Source organism: Myotis yumanensis, unplaced genomic scaffold (genome assembly GCF_028538775.1).
Source record: "Myotis yumanensis isolate MYYU_CA2020_CCGP unplaced genomic scaffold, mMyoYum1.0.hap1 SCAF_1, whole genome shotgun sequence".
Taxonomy (NCBI): Eukaryota; Metazoa; Chordata; class Mammalia; order Chiroptera; family Vespertilionidae; genus Myotis; species Myotis yumanensis.
The window spans coordinates 118751442-118776349 of record NW_027223752.1 but is presented as its reverse complement, the minus strand read 5'-3'; the positions used below and the strand labels follow the sequence as shown (position 1 = coordinate 118776349).

The window sequence follows — 24908 nt, the reverse complement described above, 5'->3', positions numbered from 1 at the left end:
CCACACATTAATTCATCAGACTTTCATTGCATGGCCACCTGCACCAGGCACAGTTGAGTAACGGTGTAAAGATGAGAAGACATAGCCCTTGCCTTGAGAAGCTTCCTGTCCAGTGAGGGACAAGCATACGCACAGCATGTTTGGTTCTGTTAAAAGAGAAGGTACTCCCTTTTCTTTTAAGCTTCTAGACCAGCCGTGGGCAAACTACGGCCCACAGGCCAGATCCGGCCCGTTTGAAATGAATAAAACTAAAAAAAAAAAAAAAAAAAAAAAAGACCGTACCCTTTTATGTAATGATGTTTACTTTGAATTTATATTAGTTCACACAAACACTCCATCCATGCTTTTGTTCCGGCCCTCCGGCCCAGTTTAAGAACCCATTGTGGCCCTCGAGTCAAAAAGTTTGCCCACCCCTGTACCAGACATTGGGCATTCAGTCTGAAGTAATTTATCATTGTTAAAGAAATAGTCACTTGTGTATTTTTTTTTTTTTGTTTATTGGTTTGCCTCAATATGAGTGTAAGCTCCTCAAGGGCAGGGGATTTCCCCCCCCCCCAATGTATTGAGTGTCTTGCATGAAGCCTAACCTAGTAGGTACTGATTGCCCCACATACAAACACTCAAGGACCGCAGGAGGACTGGGGCCAGCCCGATACGGGTCACGGGCCACTCTGCTGTGTTGTGACTTGAGGATGTCATACATGGAGGCCTGTAATGTTTCTTTATCTCCAAACCAGTGCTGAAGATGACACCTGGGAAAAGACCTGCACCAGCAGCCCGTGTTTTGGTCATTAAGGTAGCCCTGCTTGTATGGGGTAGAAGACAGTCGGAGGATGGTGAAGTGCTCTGGCTACCTGGGACTGAATCCTGACTCTCACACTACTAGCTGGGTGACTTTGGAAAAGTTAGTTAACTCCTTTGTGCCTCCATTTCCCAATGGTGTCTCCTTCAGGGGTTGTGAGAATAAAGTGGGTTGCTATGTGTAAAGCACTTAGACTCCATCTGATGCTCGGTAATCACCCATAGACTTTGCTAGGATCCTCAGCCTCCTTATTATTATTATCTGAAATAGTAGGTTATTAAATCACTCATCTTGGCTCTACTTTGCTCGAGGTGATACTCATGGCACAATAGACAGTCATTCCTGAAAGGTTTTGTCTCCCAGCAAATCTGTGGGATAGCACCCACCTACTCATCTATCATCCATCCATTCACTTACTTACTGAGTGTCTAGCTATGCATGATTCTTTACTAGGTGGAAGCCAGTGAGTCTAACAGAGTGAAGAGAAGACCAACTCTGGTGTTGGTGGTCTGTGTGTAGTCACAGCCCTATCCTCAGCCCACCGTGTGGCTTCAGTTTTGCTCTGAGGATTAAATAGCTATTGGTGCTTAGTGAAAGCTGATAACTGACTCTTCTTCCACTTTTCTTATAATGCAGCACAAGGGCGGGTTAGACACACTCTGATGCTGGGACTGCCATCCTGTGCTTCGTTCACAGACAGCTGGAATGTCAGCTTCTGGGCGCTACAAACTGTGAGGAAGTTTGGGTAAATGGCAGAGAATGCGCTGGTAGTGTTGGTACAGAGGATGGGGCAGGATGCAGGCCCCATGTGGAGGCTCCCTGTCTGTCAGGACCCCCGGGTGGCTTTCACAGAGGACGGGCAAGTTCTGAGACTCACCCTCACCATGAGATAGTGGGTGCTGATATGAGGTCTGGAACTGCCTCCCTCTGAAATCTCTGGTCCTCATTCTTGTGCTGAGGACTCACTCTCTCTCACTGGGATTAGGGCTCTTGTTGGTCTGGGTGGTTGCTTTACCCTGTGGGACTTCCAGGGGGAGAAGCTAGAGTATGGGCGGGAGGGAGGTGGAACTTGCCCTGTAGTTGGGATGTGGCTTCAAGGAGGTCTTTCTGAACCCAGACATGGGAGGCTGAGCAGAGCCTTCTTTTCTGGTATCAGCCTAAAACCAGGAGCTCTGGTCGGGCCTGAAGAGAAGGGGCGGGGAGACACGCAGAGGCCGGGCGGTGGGTAAGGAGCAGCAGAGTAGCACCATTGTCTGGCATCTTCTGGGGCCAGGGAGCCACTGTCTGCCCTGGGCTGGATCTGTGGTGGCCCCTCTCTCTGTCCCTGCTGTCGTGAGCCTCGAACCTTCCTGCCACTTCCACCCAGTGTGTGGGGACTGCGACGTTGTCTTAAACCAAATCAGGTGACTGGTCAGCCTTCCTGTAGGATCCTGTGGAAAGGAGAGAAGGTGGGGCCTCCACCCCCGAGCAAGCATATGCTGTAACAGAAACTAGATTGTTAGATGTTTTGTTCACTGTCAAGAAGGGTTATAAATCAGCAGGAGCAAACCTCAAAAGGCCGCTCGGCGCCATAGATGGCTTGTTGACTCAGTCCCCTTGGTCGGCTCCAGGCAATGCTGCCTGGCGGATTTTCGGGAGACTTTTATCAGGTCCCTCCCTGCTCCAGAACCTACAGTGGCTCTTTCTTGGCCATCTTGTCCTAACTTCTCCTCGGGCCACCTTTCGGGGGCTTGGGGAGGGCTTCTCCTATCTTCACAATTTTATTCCCCAGGCCACAGAATCCTTCACTGCCTTCTGGGTTCCAGAGCCAGGGCTTTAACCTTTCTGACAGCCACAGTAAGAAATACTCACCCTTACTATGTGTGGTAAACACTGGTGTTTGCTCTTTTTTTCAATCTTTTCAATTTGATTAAAAAAGTGTGACCCACAAGGTTGATTTTATGGTAGACTAATGGGTGGTGACCCACAGTCTGAGAAGCAGAGCCAACTTAACACAGTGCTAATCACGGAGGCTCAGTGAACACGGGGGACATGGCAGGGCTGGTAGGAACTCTCCAAGGACAATTGTGTCAGGAGAAAAAATGGACTCATCAAATCTGACAAAAAGTTGGTCCCAAAATATTCTAGAGCAGTGGCCGCCCCAATTTCTTTTTGATTGCACACCCCATCAGTGAAATGTTTGCATGTAGCCCTAGCTGGTTTGGCTCAGTGGAAAGAGCATCAGCCTGTGGACTGAAAGGCCCAGGGTTTGATACTGGTCAAGAGCATGTACCTGGGTTGCACGCTCGACCCCTGGTCCTGGTCGGGGCATGTGTGAAGGCAACCAATCAATGTGTTTCTCTCACAGATGTTTTTCTCTCTCTGTCTTTCTCTCTCCCTTCCTCTCTCTCTAAAAATAAATGGAAAAATATCCTCAGAAGAGGATTAACAAAAAAAATATGTTTGAGTGTATAACTCTAATGTATGTTTGGTTATTTTTTAACCTATCAATGTATTATGTGAGCATATAAAACATACATTCAAAACATAAATTTTAAAAGGATGAGCTAAAGATGAAAGAGACCATATTTCATACTGACATGTTACTCATGATAGCTTCATTTTATTATCAGCAAATATCTGAAGGCAAAATACAGACAGAGGACAAGGTTCATGGGTTTCAGCAGCAGTTGTAAATCAGTTTTCAAATTGTTTTGGTAATTTAAGATGTTTTTCTGGTTGACTTCTGGTCAGATTTGGGAAACATTGCTTTATATCACACCCTCTACCCTTAACATTGCCCTTCTTTTCCTGTCAAAACCGAAAAGCTCTGTTGGCACCTCCTTTGGCTGCCTCCGTCCAGAAATGTGGAGAGAGTCATCTTTGACACCTCTCTTTCCCTTGTCCCTCAACCATTTATTTACCATAGTCTGGTAAATATGGGGTCAGATCTTCCCACATTCTCCTTGGATTGCCAAGTTCCCACCACCTGGGCTCCATCTTCCTCCCAGTCCTCACAGGAGTTTACACTCGAGATCCCCTCTCACTGGATGGCCCCCAGTCCCTTTGCCTGGCTGACTCCTTGCCCCTGAAGCCCCAGCATGAAGGTCACTTCCTCAGAGAGTCCTTCTCTGACCACTGCCCAGTATACTTTCTGAGGCTCTTATCACAATTTTATTTTTATACTTAATGTTTCAGTTTGTTTAAAGTATATAGCCCTCTAGTATCTAGACTATAAGTTCCTTGAAGGCAGGGACCATGCCTGCTGTGTGTGTGTGTGTGTGTGTGTGTGTGTGTTGCAGTCTCAAAAAATAATTAATACAACAACTCTATGAAGTAGTTCCAAACAGTATCTCCATTTTACAGATGAAGAAATTGAAAGACAAAGGGTTAACTGCCAAAGGCCACCGGGTTAATAAGTGGAGGTGCTCGTCTCAGACCCAGGTCTTTCAGATTGCAGTGTGCACACTTACCAACTGCTCTAAGTTGTTCACTGGTAACCTGCATAGGCTAAGGGCTGATCTTAAGTCCCACCATCCTTGCTGATGCCCCACCAGCCCTCTACAGTGAGTCTCCTTGTGTTGAACTAGCTTGATTAGTACTCAGGGTCTCCATATAACAACATTTATTCTATGCTGTTCTGAATAACATCACTTTCCCCCAGATAATTCCATTCCCTAAATCTCACCTACCTAAGCTAGATTGTAAAGTGAGACCCTGCATTGACTCATTCTTCTCTTTAATCCCTTGGAGAGGACCTGAGGACTCCACATACTGAGTAAATATTACTGATTAGTTGATTGTCATCAGGAGGGTGACAAAGATTTCATCTGACTCCCAAGTTAAATCCTGTCTTTGCACATACATGCTCCCCAGCCAAGAGCAAGACCGGATTCAGAGAAGTTTTAACTGTTCCATTTTGCACTTGTTGGCTTTCTTCCTGGTGGATCTCAACTTCTGGCTGAGACCCAAGAATTTAAGGGTCTTCAGGACCATGAGTAATTTCATGAGTTGCTGATGGCTAATTAGGGGTGATTATGGTTAAGAGGCTCTACTTTCTTATTAACCCTCAGAAAAGACTGGGGGTAACTTTTAAAACCTTGATTATTTTCTCCTGTAAATGGAATTTTCTGATTCTCACAACTGTCTTTTCTTAAGTGCTTATAACTTACCTTCTCATCCTCCCTTTCTTGTGAAAAGGAAATGTCAAGTCCTAGGAAGAATTTGGAAACCAGTGATTTTGGAAAACTGGCTTTATTAGAGAGGACTCCTTGGCACACCTGGAAATCTTGCTCATTTATTTGTCTTTCTCTGAAAAGAGGTGTGGGAGGAGAGGAGGCTGGGCCATGATTTTACTTCCTAACTTCCATCACATTTCAGCCAAACCTCCCATCCTGGGCTTTCATAAAGTTTGAAACTGTTGGATCACTTGAAATGTTTAGAAATTCTGTTTAGTGAAGGATTCTGAGTAAAGTAGGGGAGGGAGTGTTAGCTTCCTGATGTTACTGTGATAACACATTTTCAGGGTTGCTTCACCTCCTCTTGCATGAGTATCATCAGAGCTACTTTTTATTGAGTGCAACTCTGTGCCAGGCACTGGGCCAGTGTCCACTCACTTAATTGTCACGACTACTTTGAGTAGTTTTTAGGCAGTATTTTAAAAGTTTTATTGAGGTATAATTCATATACCATACTTTACCAACTTAAAGTGTATAATTCAGTGGCTTTTAATCTATTCACAGGGCTGTGCAGCCATCACCACAATCTAATATTAAAACATTTTTGTCACCCCAGGAGGAAACATTGTACCCTCCCATGAGCCCCATCCAACCACCAGATGGTGGCAACCACTAATGTACTTTCTGTCTCTGTAGATATGCTTATTCTGGACAATTGCTACAAATGGAATCATACAACATATGATCTTTGTGGCTGGCTTCTTTTACTTCAGATGATGTTTTCAAAGTTCACCTATGTTGTAGCATGTGTCCGTATGTAATTTCTTTGTTTGTTAGTATTTTTACCCACTTCTGAGGTTAACTCTGGTCCCAGCCCCACCCTCAACCACAGCACCCCCCCTTGCTGTCCACCTCTTACTCAAAGGAAACAGTTACATCGAGGAGCACAAGAAGGGCAGTTGTACATTGGGGAAACCAAAACACAGAGGCAGAATGACTTTCCTGTGGTTAAGTAGCCTTCAATAGATGGGGCTAAATTTTCAATGCAGGTTTGCCTAATGCCAGTTTGGCTATGAGCTTGGAGTCTGTGGTGTCAACCGATGGTGGTTGGTGCCAATTCACTGCCAACAGGAATCCCCAATTTTGAATGCAATGAAAAAGGAAACTTTTTTCAGTACAAAATAGCCCCATTGTGATACAATATGGCTGTGCAAACAGCAGGGCTGTGAGGCAGCTGTGGGGCCAGTCCTCTGTCTGCTCTTCTCCTCCTGGTCTGCTGTGCTCCATTCTGGTCTGCTTTGCAATGCTCTGCTCTGCTCCACTCTTTTCCAGTGAGACATCTTTGTGGTTCAGTTCAGCCAGGGAAATGCAATTTTCAGTCCTAGGTGGACAGGAAAAGTGAATTCTCATGCAAATGAGGACTCCAAATCCTCACAGTTTGATCGGTCCAAAAATCTCTATCCTGCTTGATCAGCATAGAGCTTCCCTGGTTTGTTGAAGCTACACATCTCTGATTGTATAGGGAAAGCCTCAGTCCTATTGGTTGAAATTCGATTTCAGGAATTCTTTCATCAAGGGCTGGCTCAGATAGCAGAAACACAATGCAGGCTTCTCCATGAAGTGCAATTTGCATAAGAGGCTCCTGCGTAGAAATGGCTGCTAGGCTCTGTTTTGTTGTTGTTGTTTATTTATTTGGTTTTTAATTTGAGCCCAGTTAGCCACCTGGAGCTTTTCTTAGTAGGTATCTTTTTTCTTAGGGTCCTCAGAGATCATCATTGATAGGTATTTATTGGCCATCCTGTGTGGATTAGTCACTGTGCTGAATGTCCTGTAAATTTGGTACCTCATGTTCATACACAATTAGAGTTCAACTGGGAAATCTGGTAACCATAACTGGTCAGTGGAATTTGTGTTCTCATGTCTTCCATTGCTCACTTCTGGTTTCATTGTAGCCTGAAGAATTTTCCCAAGCACCATGCTAAAAATAGCATTGTTGTTCCTTCTATAGGAGTTTGAATACCACTCCCACCTGCAGAAAATTGGCAACATCTCCCAGGAGCCCTTGCTTTTTCCCTGGACCCTGGCATCATGGTTTCCAATTTCATGGGGTTTCTCAGGTAAGTGGAGAACCTTTTAAAAAGAGAATAAGAAACCAGATCAGTTAAGTCAAAATCTGCTCAAAACATTTATGACTTTTACCTGCATTTTTTTTATCTGATCCTAATATCAACCATGCGAGGTAAGTGGAACAAGCATTAGTATCTCTAATTTGCAGAACAGAAACCAGTGCTCAGAGTCCTCAACTGCTGTGCCACATTCCTTCAGTGTAGAGTCAGTAAAAGGGCTCTGCGCTCAGGAACTGTAGTCCCCGTCATGGAGGCTATTTTCAAACTTTAAGCTAATAGGCCCTTTTAAAAATTCTTTAATCAAAATTTTATGTAAAATATCAATATATAAAATAGCCAATGGCACTAGTTCATTAAGATAAATTTATTTTAGCCCCGGTCAGTGTGGCTCAGTTAGTTGAGTGTCATTCCATACTCCAAAAGGTAGAGGTTTGATTCCTGCTCAGGGCACATACCCAGGTTGTGTGTTCCATCCCTGGTCAGGGTACGTACAGGAGGCGACAGATGTTGCTCTCTCATATCAATGTTTCTCTCTCTCTCTTCCTCTCCCTTCCTCTCTCTGTAAAATCAATGAGAAAACAGATCCTTGGGTGAGGATTAAAAAAAAAGAAAGATAAATTTATTTTACAAGTTCAGCTTTGTAATATTTACACATTATGAGGTCATTGAGTCTGTTTGGGTAAACACCAAAATTTGAACTCAGGATTTATGGCTGATAGCTGGTACATCAACCTCATCACCTAGATGATTTTACACTTGTTTTAGCTGCATAGTATTAAGAAAACCTTGATCCGTACAGGTAAATAATTGCAATTATTAGTAACAGTTTTTTTGCTAAAACTCATCTTGCAATCTTAGGATATTCTTTAGATTAATTCAGAATCTAGAAGATGGGAAGGAAGAACCTTCTGTTTCAAAGTTGAGTCACCAAGGATATTGTGTAATCCCCCCCCCCCCATCCCCATAACTATACATTATTGTGGAGGGACTACTAAAAAGTAAAATGGTTTATAGTATGTTATTATGATGGTGCCACATACGATTGCCCAACCAGTGCTTGAGCATTTGCCTGGCAGGTGCTCTTAGGCCCAGGCCTGGCATTTAATTGAGTGCAGTCGTGTGTGTGTGTGCACTGTAGTCTGTAGTTGCTTGTATAATTACATGAACAGACATGTGCAGGCCTGAAGTTCAAAAGCCTGTGCAGAGCTACAACCTTCTTCATCAGTGACATACATTCACAAGTGTGTCAGAAACAGTTAGAGGCCTCTGCAAAATCCAGCCATTATCAGGGCAGCCCACGTTAATGTTTTATGGTCTCTGCAGGGTTAATATTTGCCATTTAACTTAATTTTGCATGTGTGCATTTTTAAGCAATAGTTTAAAAAATGATTTAAAAGATATTTGAAGACATGCACTGTACATGTGTTTTGTGGAAGCTCCATCACACTGCTGTAAAACCACTGGCCACAGGGGGACCTCGGCCTAGTTGAACACTAGTACCTAAGGGGGCACAGAGAAGTGGATGTCACAGTCACATACTGGACTGCATTGAAAAGAGCAGCAGATGACCAAAGTTGGGTACACCATGTGGTAAAAAAGAGTAAAATCTCTCTCCCTCTCCCTTCCTCTCTCTCTAAAATCAATGAGAAAACAGATCTTTGGCTTTTCTGGCTGTTATCAGAAAAGCCCTTAAAAGTACTGAGGACCCTCACAATTGTGGCCATCAGGCTACACAGGAAGGGCTTTACTTGGGACAAATCCCCTTTTGCAAATATTTTTCTTGATGTCCTAGGATTTTAATTGCTAGCCTTGTAAGGATCTGTGGTGTGGAGACCCTCTCCCATCAAGGGGGTCCCGGGCTCACCTCTAAGCTATGCATTACACTGAGTGGCCAGATTGTTATGACCACATGACTTTTATAGGCAAATTAGCTATAATTTCGTGCTGAAGTTGCTAGAGGGCCAGATCATTATAAACATCTGAATAGCACAACATACCTAAGTATCGTTGCTGATCAAGTTCATCCTATCATGTTGATGGTGTATCCCAATGGAGATGGCTTCTTCCAAAAAGACAGTGCGCCATGCCACGGTGCTCGTACTATGTAGGAGTGGTTTCAAGAACATGAGGGAGACTTTACCTTGCTTAGGTGGCCCCCACAATCACCAGATCTCAATCCAATTGAGCATTTGTGGAGCAAAGTTAAAGGAGCCATCAGGCAGCTGGTTCCACAACCATCAGATCTCACAGAACTGGACAGTGCTATTCATCAGGCATGGTGTCAGATCCTCGAATCACCTTTCAACATCTCGTGGAGTCAATGCCAAGAAGAGTCGCCGCAGTATTGAATGCAAAAGGTAGGCCAACGAAGTACTGATGGGGTGGTCATAATAATCTGGCCACTCAGTGTATTTCAGAGAAAGTGCCCACAGATTAGAAATGAGCAGGGGGGAGTACTTGACAGCGTGACGTCACCTTGCTCTCCTGGTGGCAGGACTCTGGATTTTGGGCCCTGCGAAGGGATTGTTTGAACCAGGCTGCTCAGCCGGACAGTTCCCCTGAGGCCTCCGGGGAAAACTGTGAATTATGAGGACAGATTCTTTGGGAGAGCTCTGCTGGAGTTTCTCATCAGGTCTCCTTCCTAAGCCAGGTACTCAAACTATTTCACATCACAGTCTGTTTCTAGAGCCATGTAAACTGGGGACGGGCGGTGGGGGTGGTGGACAGACATCACACAACCCTCCACACCCAACAGAAAACAAACATAGAGTGTCTTTTGTTTAAATACTTTTCAAAATGTTCTGGGGAAAAGGGCTATGGTTAATTTACGAGTAAGAAGTCATTGATAAAAATGGTAGATGAGAAACACATATTTAGGCCTTTTTAAAATTTATCAAGGCAACCAAATGGGTAAAGATCCATTGGAGAAGCTGACGGATTTCTCTGCCTATAGGGAAAGCAGGTCAAAATGAGAAGTTAGCTTCCAAGAAAATCCCTCAGAGGAAAAAACATTTAAGGGGATTCACAATTCTGACATGTAGAGATTTAGTTTAAAAATCCCTGCTCAGTTTTTGCCAAGTCACAAAAAAGCATAAAGTCAGCTTCTTCCTCATTAAAAGGGACAGAGAAGCCCTTACTACTAATGTAGCAAGAGTAGTTTGGCTCACTCAGAGTCCGTAGTAATGAAAAAGAATCACAGTTAAACCCAGTAGCAGAAGAAATGTAAGATTTAAACGTTTAATGGCACTGGTTAGTGGCTGTCACTGAACCTTGGACCAGATCTGGATGCCATGCAAAATGTAAGGTAAGTAAAATCCTTTTGGACCAAAGAGTCGGTCAAGGCTAGATTAAGGAATGTTCCTTAATCTGTTCCAAGGTAGAGAGGAACAGGTACTAAGTGATGAGAAGTGTTTCTATTGCTAAAGACATGTTCCAAATTGTGCACCTTTTTTCTTTGTATTCACAGTTACATCCTTATGTGCTTGTTCAGTGACTCAGTTGAAGGAAACAGTTTCTCCCCAGAAGCTCTGTAACAAGCGATGACGACTGCCTACCATGGGCAGCCAGCTGAGTCTGTTAGAGCCAGTCTGCTTGCTTGGGGCTCTTCCTTTACCTGGTGGAGTGCTTTAGTGTAATTGATATGTTTTATGTTTAAAATGAAAACACAGAAGAAAACAAAACTATGAAAATGCCAAATGATCGGTTAAATTGGCAGGAAATAAAGTTGATTCAGTGATTCTTATTTTGAATGGTAGTTTTTGAAGAAATGCAGATGTAATTAGAGAGATTACAGAGTTAGATGGTGATTTTTATAGATTTTATGGGGAGTTCTGGACCATTTTAAGCGTTGTACAGATTGATGGCCCTAGGTCAAGTGTCTGGTTTTAGTCTTCTGAAAAGAAAGGCTTTTCTTTTCCTTGATATACATTTCAGTGAATAATATTACTGTAATGCCTGTCAGCTACTTCACTTAGAAATACAACTAAAGGGATTGAGGAAATGAGAAAGAGAAAGGTGGCTGATGTTCTTCAGGCAACTGAAAAAGATCCTGAATACAGAAAGGAAGAAAGTGGGTAAAGAAAGTGTGTTTGTATGAGAAAGAGAATGCCCAAAATAGTGATATTTGAGGTATGACTCAACAGTGAGAACAGAGATTCCCCTCAGGGGTAAAGAAATCTATATATATAAAACCCTAATATGCAAATAGACCATACGGCGGAACAACTGAACAACCGGTTACTATGATGTATGCTGACCACCAGGGGGCGCATGTGGAACATGGGAGGTGTTGGCAGCAGGCAGCAGAGTGCAGAACATGGCAGGTGTCATTGGCCATGGTGGGATGGTGGAGCAGGTGAGCAGGGGCGCCAGACCAAGGTGGGGTGCTAGTTGCTGTCATTGGGGTGAGCCTCTGGTAGTTACTGAAAATTCTTTGTTCTTGTGCACCGCGGTCCCACTTGGCGCTTGCACTTGCTGCTAGTGTCAGCCTCGCTTGCACCCCCTGCTGGCACTGGAGCCACCGCTCGCACCTGCTGCCAGCGCCCAGCGCTGGCCCCGATAGCTCAGTGCCGTCAGCAAGTTCAAGCAGCGACTGCTGGCCCCAATCAACCCTCAGGGCTTCTCCACCTCCCCCTGCTCCTGAGGGGTGATCAGGTCCGGCAGCTGCCTTTCTCACCCACTGCCGGCAACAGCCCTGCTCGCAGTGCATGGGAGTGGCAGCGGCAGGAGCGGGACTGCTGGCAGACGGGACTGGGGGCCATGGTGGGAGGGGTTGGGCGGGGGCACGGAGGATGGGCTCAGACCCACCCCTGTGCCCACCAAAGCCTCATGGCCCACAGTTCCTTTCAAGATACACAAATTCATGCACTGGGCCCCTAGTATGTGAGAATTGGGAAGGACCATGGGTAATTCAGTGTCCTATGCCAGTGACCAAGGATTGGGGAGAAGGAGGAGAGGAAGGGAAGGAAGAAGATGAGAAAGAAGAGGAGGAGGAGGGGGAGAGGGAAGAAGAGGAGGGTCATACATATTCAACCTCATGGTGTTAATAGGCAGGGACAGTAGGTGTAGCCCACATCTAAACCGCTGCCCAGTTGATGCTTAATAAATATTTGTTGAATATTGAATGAATAAATTAATAATTATCTTTTATGTAAAAGGAGTAAAGTAGAAAATTTTTCTTTCCTGACCAGGATCATTAATTATAAAATAGGTTAAAGTAGAAAATCATACAAATTATACACACACACCTTTAACAGTTTATTTTTTACTTAAAACACATGTGCATTCACTCACCAGTTTTTTATGTGAGGCCAAGGACTTTTCTTTGAGCATGAACCCCTGATTGTCTCTCCTGCACAAACCACACCCATGAGCATTATCTAAGCATTTGGGTTTCTTTAATGTGGGGTGAGAATTTAAGGACATTTGCAAAGCAATCTGAGTACAGAATGATTCTAGAGTTTTATTTTTCTTTCCCCTAATCATTTACGGTTGTCTCATCTACACCTAATTTGCCAGCAGTTTTTTGTTTTTTTTTCTTGGCTACTTTCCTTTAATGCATCTTTACAAAGCATTCAGCTTCATTTTGTAGAAACAGCTAACAACTACTCTTAATTTTTGCACTCTATTTCATGGGTCTGTGTGTTATATGAATATTTTATGTAATCGCAAAGCAACTGGCATAAACAGGTATGGGACCATGGTTGACTCTCTATAAACACAAGTCATCTGGTGAGAGCAGATGAACACAAGTGTACCAGCAAGAACCTGCTGGAATGTGTTCTGGGAAGCCCGGTAGGAGCCATCTGAATGGCAGGCATAGAGGCCAGGAGGAAATAAAATTGATTTTTGGAAGACTGCCCTGGCAAAACCCTTCCTATAAAATGATGGCAGGGATTCGGACAGTATTGATTTTTTGTTATGCCTGGCACAGCCCTGCACCTGGACCATGTCCTCATCACTTAATACTTGACTGTGGGATTTGCTAGAACATTCTGTACCAAAAGGGTTCAATGGAGTCAAGGTGTGATCATTGGGTTTCAAGCTACCCATTCCTTACGTATCCAAGTAGATTTATAGACCTCAGTTAACACCGACCTCCTGGGATCAGAACCAATGACTCCAACTTGTAGAAATCCTCCTTTCACAATTGTGTTTCTTTTCCCAGTTCTTCTATTTTTATGACGGAATTCTGGACGCACTTAGAAAACACTTTGTTGATGAAAAGTGTCTGTCACAGCAGCACTTTCATTTTTTTAGTGGCTGATACTTCCTCCCTCTTTCTCCCTTCTTCTTTCCATCATGCCATCCTTTGATTCACTTCCTATTTATTATCCCTGAGTGTGGACTCTGCTGAGTGTTCTGCTAGCTGCAAAGATGTATCAGAACTGTTTTCTGGAGAGCAGGGAAATTTACCAAAGGATGTTGTGCCCAGAAAAGCTATGCAGTGACAGAACACCTCACTTTTCCAGAGGCCCTGGTCCAGAAAACAGAAGTGGCTGCAAGAGTGGATAAGCTGGAAATAAGCAATAAAAACCAATATGCAGTTAGAATAGGTGTCCCAAAGTCCATGCTTTAAAATGGAAATATTTGCCCCACAAAAGCCAGGCAGGTCTTTCTCCAGAGTCTGTATGGTCTTGGTTTGGCGGCAGCTTGGTTGTCTAAAGGTTTCCAAGGTCAAGGCTGACCCGAAGGGAGCCGATTAGGAGTACACAGGCTCATCCACAGTCCAGAAGGCAGTGCCTGACAGTGGGGAGGTAACAGCAAAAGGCCAGTGGGATTTAGAGAGCCCCAGGCACTGGGCTCTCAACCTCTCTGCTCCAGGGCCACCACCTACTGCTGCGCAGATTGGTAGATATGCACACTGGTGACCCATCTAAGAAAGGTTACTTAAGCTCAGCGTATGTTGTATGAGAAAGCAGAGGGAATAAATAGAATGATTTTTCTTTCAAGGTTGAAGTTTAAATGGTTAGTTTCAATTGTTTTAAAACTTCTAATGTTCTCTAGTGAGGCTGGATAAACGAGATTGTATTGCATTCACTCATTTTCTGGTTATTTTTGCAAGCAGTGACGGAAAGTAAAACAAGATGTGTGAAGCCACAGTCTCATAAGACTGGGGAAGGAAAGTGATGTGATCAAATGCGAATACTTGGTGTAAAGGTGTGTTGTTTCCAATGAGGCCCCAGAGCACAGTGGTTAAGGGTGCAGGCCAAGGGTCTGACTGCTGGCATGGGAATTAGGCTTTTCCCCTTCAGTGAATGCCTTGGCCTCTCTGTGCCTCAATTTCCTCACCTACAAAATGGGTATAATAAAAGTACCTGATGGGATGGTTGTGGATTAAATGCAATAATCCTTGTAAGAATTGATATTGGTGGTAACCATCAAGTATCGCTAACCAAGATCATTGCTTTTTTTACTCTTAACTGCTGTCTGAGGAAGGCAGATGATTGAGCTGAAGATGTAAAATGCATGCTTAGCAAACTTTTTTGATCTCCAGAGTGCAGTAGGTACAGATTTCACTTCAATGCTAAGATTTTGGCTCTCTTTTGTTAAGGTCGGTATAATTTTATTAGTGATCAGGTTGCTCCCCAAATATCTCTTGGGTTGTATTAACTAAAGAAGAAAAGAAGTTAGGATTTTTTTCTGTGTTCCTTGTTTTGTTACTTGATATGCTCAAGTGGTGTTGAGTTAATTGAGGAACACAGTGGCTGTGACATGACCCACCCTCACTGGGGTTGAGGATCGTGGGTGGGTGTGCGGGTGCGGGGGCAAGGCAAACACAGAAGTCCAGAGCCCCAGTTCCATGATGTAGATCTTGTACCAAATTTCAATGCGAATTATTTTCTACGTGAGGAAACGGAATGATGGTGTGTTTAAACTCTAGAACAACACTGGCTGATGGCATATCTTTTTCTTTCTTTTTCTGATTGGTGTGAAATTCACCTACAAGGTGAATCAGGTAGTCTTGGTAGGAATGTGGCTTCCCCCACTGCTCGGAGGGAACTGTGATTTGTTTGCCAAAGGCCCTGGTAGCCTTCAGTCTGTCAAAACGTTGCAAGCTGGGAGCAGTTTGCCAAAGCAAACTATCAAAGTGAAATAACACACGAGCTGGAGCTGCACACACACAGTCACACACATGCTTTCGCATTCCCTGAACATTAATTTCGAATTGGGTCAGGAGGAACAAGGATTTGGGCTAGATTGTTGGCGTGTTGAAAAGGTGTGGGCACAGCTACAGACTACCAATTAGATAGGTATGTGTGAGCAGGGCGGGGTATCCCAAAACAGAGTCTGTGAGCAGGGGTGGGAAACTTACGGCCCTTGGTGGAGTTTCTTCTGGCCTCCAGGGTTATATATTGCTAGCGCTGCTGCTATTGCGGCCACAGAATAATGTCCCCGTTGGGGGGATTTATTCTATTCCATTCAGACCAGAGCCCATTTAGTAACTAAGATTTTATTCCAGGATGAATTGTATTGGGTACCCTATGCATTTTAGCCTCACTGGGGCCCAGCTCAATGAAGAAAAGAAGCATTTGAACATCTAAATACTACTAGTGTTGCATTTTTGTAACAAGCGGCACTAGCAAACATTTTGCTGCCATATCTTGTGTCAATCCTATGAGAATGAATTTTGGGGCATCACATAGAAATTAAAAAATGTAACTGATTTTTACAAGTTTTTCATGAGAGAACTTTTTAAAATTTCCCAGATTACTTTGGACATTTTTAATATAGTAATTCATACTATTTCCACTTATCTTGACATTTCAAGATGATGTAACATCATTCATTAATTCAATGAATTGAGCTCTAACTATATAGCAGACACTGCTAGTTTCTGGGGATAAAGTAGAGATAAAACAATTCTCAAATCTCCTGGAGCTTGTACTCTAGTGGGCAGAGGTGTACTCTAAATGAATAAAGTCATTGTCTGTGAGACAGTAAGTGCTGGAGACAGATATTGTCCGGCCTGGGGGAGAAGTGCTGTTTTCTTCAGGGCCAGGGGGTCTTTTCTCCATAAGACACCCGAAGGTGAGGGAACAAGCTGCAGGAATATCTGGGAGTACAGTTGACCAGGCAACCTGGAGAGCAGTTCCTCTGAGACAGGGACAGACTTAGACTCTTCCCTCCTCCAGTCTTTCTCGCCCTTTCCTGCCTCAAGTGCCCTGAAAGTTTTGGAAGTGCAACCTGGGATGAGCAGTTATGCAGAATTGCTTCTGATTACATTATAGATGTGTGGCTTAGGTGTCTGCCAAGAACTTTGAGGGCCTGGGGTGTAACATTTATAGAGCTGCTGCTTGTTGTTTTTTTAACAAAACCACACCAAGCTATGTTGTTGTTTTTTTAAATGAGTAACAGTGCCAGGATGTGTTACAAATCATTCGGATTTGTAGGCATGGTTCATAATGTGCTTTCTTGCACATTCACTCATTTGAGGTCAGCAGGGCAGGCAATATTATTTCCATTTTACAGATGAGGAAACTGAGGCACAGAGGTGATTTGCCCAAGGTCATGTAACCAAAGCACATAGACTCCTGAGTCATGATGCACATGTTTCTTGGTTTAGAGCACAAATTGGATCCAGTAAGGATACCATTAGAAAAAAGCTGTGTTTTTTCTACCTCCATGTGCACGCCCACTCCTTTAGACACCCCTGCCCCTTTGCTGGAAGACATCTTGGGGAGGTGCACATCCTTTTCCAGTCCTCATAGACGTTCAGCCCTTCCCTTTGGAATGTGTGCACATGGAATACGCTTGGTTCTTGTGCTGGGGCCTCAGCTGCAGCTCAAAGACAACAGCAGGAAGGATGCATTTAACACCTGGTTGCATGTCCCTTCACCCTGCTTCCTGCCCCAGCACAGTCTCTAACCAGTCTGTCATATCCATGCTGTGTGGTCTGTTAGGGCCGGGCTCATTTACATCCAAAATGGGGATTTGGGTGGAATTTAGGATTCTTAGAGACGGTAGGAGCCTCTTCTAATTCCACAAGCCTTAAGCCCAGATTCAGATAGGTTTCCTTCTTCATCTCCACCTCCACACAGTGTATTTTCTTGGACAAGGCAGTGTTTTTTTATCTCTCAGTTCTGTTGGAGGTCTCAGTCAGGTTGAGGACCACTGGGTTGCTTACCTTCTGTCCTCAGGGTTAAACTCTAGAAAGGATTCAAGACAGCTCAGTAGGGCCAAAGGCCTTTTGTAGGGATGCTTAAAACAATGCCGTTGGTTTGAAATCAGGGGGCTTTGGGCATTTAATTACTTGACAATACTTGTCTCTTCTGCCTGCCTGCCTGTCTGTGCGGGAGTTTTCACCTCTGTCAGTGTCAGTGATCCTCACAGAAGATGAGCACAGGGAGGCGCAGACTCAGCTGACCCAGCATCACCCCGATGGGAAGGGTGGAGTTGGGATTCTAGCCTTGATGTGTTTGAATCCAAAGCTCACGCTCTCCCAGCACACTCGCTGTCTCAGGGCCAGCTGGCTCCTATTTCCATACCTTCCCTTTATTTGATGACAAGCCCTAATCAGGGCTGGTGACAGTGGGGCTTAACACAGCTAATCCCGCCCCGGGGGAACATATGTGACACCAAGGACCAAGGACTGGCAAGGAAAAGGCTCCGAGGACAGCCTGTGTGTGGGAGAGGAACTCCCCTGGCCCGGCTCCAGAGCCCAGACCTAACCGGCTCCGGGAGCACCCAGCGTGCACTAGCACTTACTGTGTCAGACATGGCACATTATTGCAGTCAGTCCTCCCCAGCCCTTGGGGCCAGCTTCTGTGTTATCCCCATCTTACAAGGAAGAAGACGGGGATCGAAGAGGTTAACTGTTCTGACCTGGAAACCCTGCTGGTAAGTGGTATTGCTGGGTTTGATCCCAGATCTGTCCGGTGCCACAGCCCTGCCCACAGTCCGCTGCCTTCCCTCCCGGGGGCTGTCCTTTGCCTCTTCACTGGGTCACATCCCAGACCCCGGGTTGGACTGGTGTCTCCCTTCCGATGATGAGACGGAAATGCTCCTTCTGCTGGTGTTGCTGCCTGGAACATGCTCACAGTCCTGCCTGTTGCTGTTTTTCCTTCTCAGAGTCCTGGGTTACCTGCTGCTGTTAGGATTCCAGCTCATCGGCTCACATCCTTCCACTGAACACAGAAAGGTAAGCCATGGCCATTCAGAGGCTTTTCTTCTCTGCACAGGGGGCTGGTGTCACTCTAGTCACCACCTTGAGTTTTGTTCTATTTGGAGGTGAGTCACCGCTGGTTCTGCAAGGAAACACCGTTTATAGGATGTTCACCAGCCCTCCAAACCCCCCTAAGTCCTTGGAGCTTAAAAATGAAGCTCCAAGTCTCTGATTAGAGGGTGGTGCTGGCTTTGCAGCCTGTGCCTTTTAGAATGGGGCAGGTGAGAGAGGGCAGTGAGAAGACTACATACCTGGGAATGGTGGGTACCAGCATGGAGCTTTGCCCTCTAGGGCAGCGGTCACCAACTGGTGGTCCGCGGACCACTGGTGGCCCGTGAGGTCTGAAAAGTTGGCGACCACTGCTCTAGGGACACCACCAGGGGCAAGAGGTGTGGATGATTAGAGAGACGGCTGTAGCTATAGATAGCTGTGGCTGTGACTGTGGCTGTGACTATAGAAAAGGAACCCTAATAGGGAGCCATGATTTCTGATAGAGGACACAGCCACTGCCAACCAGCAGCCAGGCAGGGAGGGAGCAGGGAAATCAGGACCTGGCGCTCTCTCTCCTCCTCCCCTCTTTCTCCTGTGGTGATTCCCTTTAGTTGAATCCAACCAAAGACAGAAGACAAAAGCCCTGATGCAGTCCTTGAAGGCCAGCCTCCTGGGCCACAGAGCTGGGTGGAGAAGGGTCACAGAGCATCTGGAGGGACAAACAGACAGTATCCAGCACACTTCCCTCCAGGCTCTGTGTGTTTCATAGTAAATGAACTATTCACTGTTGCCTAAACCAGCCTCGTGCAGGTGCGTGATGGATGTCTCCTTAGAGGTAGATGCACAATATGACTCTGAGAGGGTCCGTGGAGTTCCTTTCTGCCATCTCATGTCTACCTGTAACAAAACACCGACACTTTGGAGCTGTGTGTATCTAAGCGTGACTGAGTCGGTTGGAACCTTTCCTGAGACGGGGTTTTCACAGGGGAAGTCCAGGAGAGAAGGGAACGGAGAAAAGAGTGTATACGGGTTTGCCTAGATGTGAACCTTTTTGGGAGAAGTTCTTAATATTCTTGTCTGATTAGTCTAATTTCTTTTAGGTTTGGGTATTATGTTCTGGCTTTGTTTTTCTAGGCTTGATATAAACCTGTATTGTATTGTATGCCTCACTCAGATGTCAGCTCCATGAAAGTGGGATCTGCCCTACGTTGTGTACTGTCATATTCTCAGCTCCTGGACTATTATAGGTGCTCAATAAAATACTTGTTGAATGATTGAATGAATGGAAAACCTGGCCAAGGTCTAAACATCATGTTGGAAATTTGCGCACAACCCTACTCCCACCCCCATGCGCCTTTGGGTGGTGAATATGTCATGGGAGCAAATGGAATTAGCATCCTTATTAGAATCCTGAGATAGCTTGCTCTGCCATGAGAGGATACAGTGAGAAGTCTGCAACCCAGAAGAAGGCTCCACGCTGGCACCCTGATACCTGATTCCCAGACCCAAGAACTGTGAGAAATACATTGTGTTGTTTATAAAGCACCCAATCTATGGTACTTGTTTTTAGAACTGGCAATGGAAGAGTTTGAGGTTGCATACCAGAAAAGCTCACATGGCCATGAATGGACTTTTAAAGGCAATTCCAATGAGAGCTCAGTACGAAAAAAAACAAAAAACTGTAGAGAAAGCCTCAGACAATACTTGAGTCACCTAACACACTGTGGGTGCAAATATGAAAGGTGTCATTGTGATGACGTCTCAGATGGAAATGAGCAACATGTTATTGGAAACGGGAGGAAAGGCCATGCTTGTCATAAAGTGGCAAAGAGCTGGGCTGAACTGTGTTTGTGTTCTGTGGAAGGTAGAACTTGTAAGTGATGAAGTTAGATGTTTAGTTTAAGCAGTTTCTAATGAAAGTGTTGAAACAATGGCCTGGTTTCTCTTGACTGCTTGTAGTAAAACGTGAGAAGAGAGAAATGACTTAAAGATGGAATTGTTAATTGGAAAGTAAGCAGAACATAGTACTTAATGATTTGGAGAATTCTCAGTTTATTTATATTGAAAAGAATGAGAAAGCCTGTTCAGGAAAGCACGCTAAAGGTGTTGCTGAGAGAACATTTGTAAGGAGAACAGTAAGCCATCTTGACAGAAGCCAGGAGCTGTTGTCTAGGACAATGGGAAACTGCAAAGGAGGGGCTGCTGGTTCTTCTGAACCTGGCTCACCTCTGCATCACCTTCCCTGGTGGCTCCTCTCCCTGCACTCCGGTGCTGAGCAGCTGGCTGTCCCAGGTGCTGCTCCAGTGGCTGGATGAGGTGGTCTCAGGACCCCAATCCTGGAGAGCCACAGTGGGGCGGGGGGGAGGGCTGCCCAAAGCTGTCGGGGCAGGACAGTCTGGAGCCTTGGGGCCCCAACCTCTGTCCAGCAAAGCTGCAGGCTGGACCACTGCCCTAGTGGCCTTGATGGCATAGCAGCAAGCCAAAGAGGATTATTCTTGAGCCTTAAAGTCTAATGGAATTTGCCCTGCTGGGTTTTAAACTTGCTTAGAACCTCTCTTTCCTTTCTACTTTCTTCTTTCTCCCATTTGCATGGGAATGTCCTGTGCCTGTTCACCAGTGTATTTTGGAAGCATGTAACATATTTGATCTCACAGGTTCTAAGCTGGAGAGCAGTGTGCCACAGAATGAACCATACCTTCAGTTTTATCCATACTCACTTAGGTTATATTTAGATGAGACTTTGGACCTAGACTTTATTTATTTATTTATTTATTTATTTATTTATTTATTATTTATTTATTGTTTAAAGTATTACATATGTCTCCTTTCCCCCCCATTGACCTCTCCCTGGCCACTCGCACTCCCCAGCACATGCCCTCACCCCCTCCCTACTGTCTGTGTCCATTGGTTATGCTTATATGCATGCATACAAGTCCTTTGGTTGATCTCTTACTCCCCCTGCCCCCCACCCGTGCCTTCTCTCTGAGGTTTGATGGTCTGTTCTATGCTTCTCTCTCTCTGGATCTATTTTTGTTCATCAGTTTATGTCGTTCATTGTATTCCACAAATGAGTGAGATCATGTGATATTTATCTTTCTCTGACTGACTTATTTCGCTTAGCATAATGCTCTCCATGTCCATACATGCTGTTGCAAATGGTAAGAGTTCTTTCTTTTTTTACAGAAGTGTAGTATTCCATTGTGTAGATGTACCACAGTTTTTTAATCCACTCATCTATTGATGGGCACTTAGGCTGTTTCCAAATCTTAGCTATGGTGAATTGTGCCCCTATGAACATAGGGGTGCATATATCCTTTCTAATTGGTGTTTCTAGTTTCTTGGGATATATTCCTAGAAGTGGGATCACAGGGTCAAATGGGAGTTCCATTTTTAGTTTTTTGAGGAAACTCCATACTGTTCTCCACAGTGGCTGCACCAGTCTGCATTCCCACCAGCAGTGCACAAGGGTTCCTTTTTCTCCGCATCTTCGCCAGCACTTGTTGTTTGTTGATTTGTTGATGATAGCCATTCTGACAGGTGTGAGATGGTACCACATTGTTGTTTTGATTTGCTTCTCTTGGATGATTAGTGACTTTGAACATGTTTTCATATGTCTTTTGGCCTTTCTTCTGTCTTCTTTAGAAAAGTATCTATTTAGGTCCTTCGCCCACTTTTTGATTGGGTTGTTTATCTTCCTTTTGTTAAGTTGTATGAATTCCCTAAAACTTATATCTTTAAGCCTTCTAGAAGAAAATAAAAGGAGAAAATACTGGTAACCTTTTTTTAGATAAAGCATCAAAGACATAATCCATAAAAGAAAAAATTGACCAATTGAACTTTATCAAAACTACTAACTTCTGTTCTGGAACACTAAAGAGAATGAAGAGGCAAGCCACAGACTGAGAGAAAACATTTACAAAACATATATTTGATAAAGGACTTATATCTAGAATATATTATAAGGAATTCTCAAAACTCAATAATAAAAAAAAACCAACCTGATACAAAGTAAGCAAAATATTTGATATGATGCTTCACCAAAGAAGATACATGGTTGGCAAATAAGCTCATGAAAAGATGCTCAACAACATTAGTCATTAAGGAAATACAAATTAAAAGCAAAACGATATACAACTACATCCCTATTATACTGGCTAAAGTTAAAAAGTATGGTCATACAGAGTGCTGATGGCTTGTGGAGACCTTGGTTCTCTCATACGCTGCTGGAGGGGATATAAAAATGGAAAAGAGTTGGAAGTTTATAATTAAGTTACAAATATACCTATCATATGATCCAGTATTTACCTAAGAGAGAAGAAAATATATATCCATACCTAGACTTATACATGAATGTTTGTAGCAGCTTTATTTGCCATAAACTAGAAACAGCCCAAATGTTCATCAACAGGTGAATGGATAAACGGGTTTATCTATACAAAGAAATACTACTCAGTAATAAAAAAAGAACTATTTTTACATGCTACAACATAGGTTAATCTCAAAATAATTACTCTGAGTGGAAGAATATGTATAAAAACATAGACATACTGTGTTATTCCATTTATATAAACTTCTAGAAAATGGAAATTAAGCTATAATGACAATGAATATCAGTGTTTGTTGGGGATAAGAGGAGGGGAGGAAGGGGAATTACCAAGGGGGACAGAGAACCTTTTGGGGTGATGGATATGTACATTATCTTGATGATGATGATGGTTTCCTGGGTGAAGACATATTATAAAACTTACCAAATCTTACCCATCAAGTATGTGCAATTTATTGTATGTCAGTTATACCCCAATAAAGCTATTAAAAATATACACGTGATATAGGCAACAAACTGAATGCATTTCATGTGAATTCATTCACTAAATGAATTTCTTCGTATTAACCATAAGAAGACAGACACAAAACTACTTACAGTATGAAGTATGATTCCATTTATATTTAGTTCAAGAACAGGCAAAGCTAGTTTATAGTAAAAATAAAATCAGAATAATGGGTACCTGTGTGTGGCGGGGTTGGGTATTAATATGCACATAGGTATCCAGGAGGTTGGGTACATTCTTAATCTTGACCTCGGTGGTGGTTATTTATGTCTTTAAAAGTGTAAAATCTCATACATTTACAATGAGTGTACTTTATTCACGTTATGTATGTTATACCTCAGTAAACAGAAGGAGGAGGAGTAAGACAATGTAGTGCATCAGATGCTAGCACTGAATTGGCAATAGAAGTCTTTGGAGCAGTGCGGGGTTATCCTTTGAGAGTTACCAGGAGACAAAGATGCTCTTCAAAGGACAGCGGGAAGTGCACTCTCATGAGCCAGGGTCTGGCCGCAGAACCTTTCCAGAACTGGAAGCCAGCTGCAAAGCAGGCACTGTGCCTTTTCCAGCTGCTATTTGTCAGGCCTTCTGTTTCTAATGGCATGAGTGTAACTGACTGCTTCTGAAAAATTAAGAGTATTTTTACTTATGAGAAATGAAGAAATTAGAGTAAAAGAGACTTTATTAAGGACTGGGAACAATGTCAATGTTCATTAATTCATGGTGTGCCAAATCTCTTGGATTCAAATTCAATGGCAGAAAAATCAAATCTGCTTCTGTTACTAACAGAGCAGCAAACGTAGGACTTTGTGTTTGGAAAGCCTACACCGTAGCAGAAAGAGGACATCTTCAGGCTTTTAGTTTGGGCATACTGCGGCAGCCCTGGCCTCTAACCTCTTGCTGGATTGGGGCCAGGGTTTCCCTTCCTATCCCTAATTTTTTTCTGAGTGTGCTTGTTACCTGTGTGCAGGTGACATGGGGTGGGACATGGAATCACCAGCTCTGCCTGAAACCCAGTTTTCATGGTGGCCAGTGCTTACGGACTTCAACCGCGGACAGGATCTACCTGCCCAGTCCGTGGGAACCTCTGCCTTCTCCAGCCTTGGCTGACTTGACTTGAATTGGTGTTTGTCCTCCCAGCCTTGTGCTATCTACCAGGTCTCTCCTGTGGAGAAGGAGTCTTGGTCCCATCCACCCTGGGGTCAACACCTGTGCCTAATGCCAGGCAGACTGGAGGGAAGTCATAACCGTCCCCCCCATCATGATGGCTCTGCCTTCAACTTTTTGTTGTTGTTGTTAACCCTTACCTGCTTCCAATCCCTCCATCTCTAGATTGTGAAAGGAGTTGTTATCTTGTAGGAAAGCTCCAAACCAAGAAGATAAACATGAAAGACCTAGAAAAACTTGGCTCACCCATTCTATTTTTAGAAGTTTGTGAGGATGTTGAGGGACCATCAGAGAAAGCAGACATAATATAAGATAGGAAACTGAGGCAACCACCCCACATTTTTAATGGCAAAAATGATAACAGCCTGGCCGGTGTGGCTCAGTTGGTTGGGTGTAGTCCCATGCACCAAAAGGTTGCCTGTTCCATTTTTGATCAGAGCACATGCCTGGGTCTCAGGTTTGATTTCAGGTAGGGAGCATGCTGGAGCAGCCAGTTCATGCTTTGCTCTCATATTGATGTTTTTCTCTCTCTCTCTCACTCTCCTTTCTCTCTCTAAAAATCAATAAAAATATTTTTTAAAAACCTCCAAAAAATGATAACCATTGAGTTTTGAGTGTTCCTTCCCTATGACACCTTCTTCCCTGATTTCTTTGAAGAACTCCTTTTGGTATTTA

General features: G+C 44.0%; 1 protein-coding gene across 1 annotated transcript in view; it reads left to right on the top strand.

The window, feature by feature from the left end:
• Positions 1–24908, top strand: part of THSD4 (thrombospondin type 1 domain containing 4) — a 606437-nt gene that overhangs the window by 17451 nt on the left and 564078 nt on the right. Inside the window, exons 2-3 of the mRNA XM_070431140.1 lie at positions 6968–7076; positions 18156–18225. Coding sequence (XP_070287241.1) covers positions 7048–7076; positions 18156–18225 — 99 coding nt within the window. The 5' untranslated portion in view covers positions 6968–7047. The remainder of the gene's footprint in view (positions 1–6967; positions 7077–18155; positions 18226–24908) is intronic.